The sequence below is a fragment of the Solanum pennellii genome, chromosome 12 (genome assembly GCF_001406875.1).
Source record: "Solanum pennellii chromosome 12, SPENNV200".
Classification (NCBI taxonomy): domain Eukaryota; kingdom Viridiplantae; phylum Streptophyta; class Magnoliopsida; order Solanales; family Solanaceae; genus Solanum; species Solanum pennellii.
In genome coordinates, this window is record NC_028648.1 from 78,564,718 (window position 1) to 78,570,369 (window position 5,652).

General features: G+C 31.4%; 1 protein-coding gene and 1 long non-coding RNA gene across 2 annotated transcripts; one reads left to right on the forward strand and one right to left on the reverse strand.

The window, feature by feature from the left end:
* The first annotated feature begins 254 nt into the window (after window positions 1-254).
* On the forward strand, window positions 255-2,070 carry LOC114075399. The gene is made up of 3 exons (XR_003575851.1): window positions 255-379; window positions 495-528; window positions 693-2,070. It is a non-coding gene; the product is annotated as an uncharacterized LOC114075399 (long non-coding RNA).
* Window positions 2,071-3,430: 1,360 nt separating this feature from the next.
* On the reverse strand, window positions 3,431-5,210 carry LOC107005775 (probable carboxylesterase 120). Its single transcript, XM_015204433.2, has 2 exons — window positions 4,634-5,210; window positions 3,431-4,049 (listed from the first exon to the last, which is right to left on the reverse strand). Exons 1-2 carry the CDS (start codon window positions 5,151-5,153, stop codon window positions 3,586-3,588), a joined length of 984 nt encoding a protein of 327 aa, XP_015059919.1. The 5' UTR covers window positions 5,154-5,210; the 3' UTR covers window positions 3,431-3,585.
* Window positions 5,211-5,652: the final 442 nt, after the last annotated feature.

Sequence of the window (5,652 nt, forward strand, 5' to 3'; positions counted from 1 at the left end):
TAGTTAAGTTATATATCTTGCATTATTATAAAACATCTTTTCTGAATTATGTTTAAAATTTATAAGCATTTGATTTTTTTTAAAAAAATAATTTGGAGCATCAAAATCTTTTTATTCATTAATAAAGTATGTACAAGCATGGGCCAATCCAAAATTAGGATTAGCCCAAAAAGAAATAGTTCAGCCCATTAAAATGAACCTTTAGGTATTTATAAAGAAACCCTAAAAAATAAGAGTTCATTAATTTGTGTTCCTCATCCTTGTCCTTCATATTGCTGCTTGGAGTTTTGTGGAATTTCACCTTCCTCCCCCATTTGTTGTGGGTCCTTAACCCCTTTTTCTTGTTCTTTCTAATATCAATCTTGCTTAGCTTGTAGAGGTATGTTTTTGTATTTTGTTCTTCATTTCTTTCCCTCAATTTCCGACTTCCTCCATTTCAATGATGGAGACTTAATCTGGTGGTCTAGTGGTTTCCTAAGATAGTTCTTGTACAGGTGCCTAGTCTTGTGGTCTGGCTCTCAATTCCTTGTAAGTAGCTAATGTTATGTCATTTCTTCTTCCCATGTTTGTTGTCATTCCTAATCACATTTCTAGATCTAAGCAGGGCCAGGTGAGTGCTATTTTTTCAAAAAAATAAAAACGCCTTGATGTCTTTATCGTCTAATTCTAACTAATAAACTTCTTTTTGTCAGGAGAGAGATGATTTGATTGGATATGTTCCTCCAATGAAACTTGATGCTGCATTTTCTATGTGCAATCCAAAAAAGAATTGGTCGTTGATTCTTCAGGTTTTTCCTTTCTGATGACATTCTATAAAGTGACTCATTTTTTTATAACTAAAGAAGTAACAGTGAGTTTTGAATAATTGAAAAGAAATCTTCAGTTGTGTATGAATATTTAGCCAAATTACTTCTTGTTTCAAATCTTCTGAAACTCCCCCATTTTCATGATATATACTACTTTTAATATCATGTAATAATGAAATTGTGTTCCTCTATGTTTTCATTCTACTTTATTTCTCTAGATTGTATCTCAAATTAGGTATTAGCGGTTTTTCTAAGTTAATAATGTTTCTTTCGTTGCTTGGAAGTTTACGGAAGCTGGAAAAAATCATTGTTGTCCAACCCTTTCAAAGGCTACATTAGTAATTTAATTTGCTAATGAATTTCCTTTCTGAAAACATTTTGAAGTCTCACTTGACATAACTAAGCTAGATACTTAATGTGTCCTATTATAGTTGAAATCTGCCACAGAATCTCCCAAATTTAAAAAAGAACTCGAATAATGTCTAAAGAATCAATCTTAAAAATCATCTTATTGAGGCTCATAGAAACACAATGATAAATGATCTTTTTGATTGCAATTCCTTCTTCCTCAATGTCTGTTGTCTCATGAATTACCTCCCTTTGAGCATATATAAGATCTCCTCTATGATTACTTGAAAAATAACCATAGGAACTCTTGTTCGGATTGTCTTACATTTAAACACTTGACATCATGTGGTTTTCATGGATAGTTGGTAGGTACTCAATTCATAAGATAAGTGATTTTTACTAGTCTTTAGATACATGGGCTCACCTTAAACAAGACTAATGTATGACGATTTCTTCCCATTCTTAAGATTATTTATCATTTTTTATAAATATCACACGAACTGGGATGGGTAGTGTGGCCACGGTAACTCCCTTTTTAGCCTTGATCCATGTTTTCCTCTTGATGCAGCACAAGCCTGGTAGCATGATCGCGCCGCATGTGACTTTTTGTAGAACCTCACAATTTTCTTGATATTTTGTATGTCCATTTGACTATTGAATCTCAGACTCAGTCTTGATAACATTCCTCATTCCTCTATTCCGACTTTGAAACTCCATAACACTTCAAATTTTCTTTCAAACATGCTTATTAGCTGTAAAAAAGTTGTGCAAAGAAGCACACTCATAAGCATATAATGATTATAATAATGATTAAATGATGGTAGAAAAACACATATGAAAACTTTATAACAACTAAATGTATGTATTTTATACTGAATATCAGTTATCATCAATGTCATCGTGATTCATTTATTTTAAGTTTTAAGTCTTATTTATTTTTTAATCTGTTTGAAAATAATTTCATGTTCGATATTAGTAAAATCTTCATGATTTATTATTTTTTCATTATATATACTTACCATATATGTCATGGTGAAGATTACTAGAAGAGTTTCATCCTATAAGGAACTTTGACTCCTATTTGGACTTTACTTTTACCCTTATTTTGCTTCTTCAATTAAGTTGTTTCTTTTTTTGCTCTTTTATTTATGCAATTTATTAGTTTCTTCTTTGCTGCAATCTCTCATATCTATACAGGTTGTCTGCATTCATGTGTGGGGATTTGGTTAACCTAATTGATTATATATAATGAACCACGTTAAGTTTATTAATCATCTAAACTATTTATATGTTCACCTATTTCCAAACAATTTCTCCCTTTTTGATGATGATAAACAATGCAACATAGTTTACTTTGTAAAACATCAATATACTTTGTCAATCATCAAAAATACATACTACTGTTACATTTTTATAGGACTAAACTGTTAAAGTCGCCTTTGGTAGGAAAAGCTTCATACCAAAGTGACACTTTTCTATATGAATCTTGGTTAACCAGCCCCAATCATTTTCATCACATTCAAATTCACATCTATTTAAAGAGGAAATGGTTGCTAATTCGAAAATTTATCCTACTTTGTTGGACCCCAAAACTTAAAACATGTTCAACTAGAGATACTTACATACTATTATTCATTATTGTCATTTCATGTTTTACTTTTCTCTTTCTTTTACGTAAAATAGTAGCAGTTGAGTGGTGGATTTAATCACTTAGAGAGCTTCATTGTTGCTCAATATCCCGCCGTACTACTCTCTGCCTATAGGATTCCACAAGCTAAGCTAGAAAAAAGAGTGGTGCACAGGTTATTGTGAAACACAAAGAATAAAGTTTTTCAAGGAATCGAATCAACCACTCAACTATTACTGTCTCATGCAAAAGAGAGAGAGAGTGTAGTAAAATTTATGAAATTATGATAATGTTTATTAGTACATAAGTTTGTCTAGTTGAACAAGCTTTTAGTTGTGGATCTAACAAAGTAGAATCAATTTTAAAACTTTGCCACCACATCCTTTTTAATAGAAGTTAAGTTGAATTTGATAAAAATGATTGGGGTTGATTAATCACATGAATGGTTTTCATGAATTCTGTTCTTGTCTTATTGAATAATTCAAATTCAATAAATTTCAAAGTCTAAATTTCTTATCAACATCCATGTGAAGGATCAGAAAATAATATCATACATATACATATGTATGCTATGCAACTAATTTGGGTGATGATATTATGTCTTTAAACTTACAAATTTAGTTAGAGGGTAGTCATCAACATTGCAAAATACGAAATAGATATTAGGACTAACTCAATCCTAGAAACTTTTATTCATGAGAAAAATACAACAACTTAAAGTAATCTCACACACAAAGGAATGCATACTATACACTCCTCTCTTATTTGCACAAAAGGAAATATAACAAAACAAACTCAATACTTTTAATTTTTAGTAGCAGATATGAGATCCCTAATGGCATCAAATAGGACTGCAGCCCTAGATGGCTCAAACAACTCAATAACATGGTAACCATCTCCAAAGAGCTTGAAAGTTTTTACATCTTTCTTTTCAATAAAATCAGCAAAGTTGCGCGAGGCATCGATTAAAGGATCTTCAGAGACACCGGTTACAAGGATCCCCCAGCCTCGTGTGATCATATCATCTAAATGCTTTGACCCTCCGTTAAGTAATGGATTGGAATATTCATGATCATGATCTAGTGTTCCTTTTGGTAAGGACAAGTCAAACATCTTATCAATTGCTTGTAATGGCAAAGTTGGATCATCTTTTAGCTTCTCTTCAGATTCTGTCCTATTTTTTCCACTGAAATATGGTTGATGCAAGATAAGCCCTTTGATCTTCACTGGTTCTAGTTCTCTGTCTGATAAAGATGCTACGCGTAACCCTGTAGGTAAGGGTGACAAAATTAGCCCATAAAATTATAATTAGTTCAATACATATAAATTTAGACGGTTAATAAAAGGGATGTACTCTAATCAAAGCTAGCTAATCTCCTTATTATTCCCTCCTTACATTCCACTTTATCTAATATATAGTTTGACTAAGCACGTAGTTAAAGAAACATAAAAGGAATACTTTACAATGTTACCAAATTAACCTTAAAAAGAGTACACCTAATGTAGACTTCTTGCCAAATAAGTGGGACTCAACAAGCATAAACTATTTGACAATATTGTTAAATATTTGTCAAACAAAGAAAATGTGATATAATTCTTTTTTGACTGATTAAAAAGAAAAATAAATCATATAAAATGGGAGAAAGGGAGTAAATGATACCGTTGTCCCAAACATTTTTTGGCGTAAATTTACGACCACGAGTTTGAAAATAGTACACATCATGATATTTTAATTTGAAATCATAAAATTCAAAAACTTAGTATCCAGTTAAACTAAGATACTTTGTTACTATAATGAACATAAATATATAGAGAATTGAACGTATCAATTTTAAATCTTGAATCCAAATACCTGCATGGTAAGCCAAGTTTCCACCAGAACTTGATCCAAAAAGATAAACATTACTCAAATCAGCATAATTTTGAATCCATTCATCTTGAGTTGATTTAATCCAATTTAACCCATCTATGGCATCATCGTAAGCTGCAGGAAGTCGATTTTCAGGGGCCAAACGATATTCAAGGGCAATAATCATCGCGTCAAGTTTCTCAGAAAGTTGTTGACAAAATAGATCCGAACCATAACTATTAACATGAAAGAAGACAAAGCCTCCGCCATGATAGTAGAAAATAACTGGCAATTTATCATCGTCATGATTTGCAATTATTCGTCGTGGTACGTAGATTCTCATCCATGTTTTTTTATTGATGTCTAGGTCTACATCCTTAGATATGACTAAAGAAGTACCATTGGGATCAAAATTGGCTTGTGTGAGGGGTTCAGGTTGACGTTTAATTGTATCATTTGGTAATTCTTCAATGTTCAAAAATGGATTGTCAAAAATTGGACGAACAAATTTTTGGCTAGACATAATTATTGATCACAAAAATATGTATTATAGGAAGTTAGCTATATATTAGGAGTTATTATGATACTCTATGTATAGACTTATATATAAGAAGAATATTACTGACAAGTGACAACTAGGAATTATTATATTTGAAATTGCAATAATAATTATGTGTAATTTATTTCAGATGTAATGGGTTCACTCTGTACTCTCTTTTCTCGTTCGCATCTCTTCTTATGTATATATGTTTCATAATGTATCTAATATCTCAGATATATGTATCTTGTGTAATTTACGTATATTTTGTGGAAGAGAAATATAAGTAATATCAAGTTATTTGATTTAAGAAACTATAGTTGTCTTTCTTGACTAAAAAATATTTAAGGAATTTTAAGTTTGATTTTGATTGCTTAAATGAATTCAAGATAGGCTGCGGATCCAAGTGTTGATGATATTCCTAGAGCAACATTGCAAAGAGAGAAATTGAAGTTCAGTCTGAGACCGGGGTCCATTCGAGGGT

Bases quoted from the DNA above. Each gene is read 5' to 3' on its own strand.
- LOC107005775 (XM_015204433.2), bottom strand. From the start codon at position 5,153: ATGTCTAGCCAAAAATTTGTTCGTCCAATTTTTGACAATCCATTTTTG. The intron at 4,050-4,633 runs GTATTTGGATTC...CCTTACCTACAG, and splicing joins AAACTTGGCTTACCATGCAG to GGTTACGCGTAGCATCTTTA.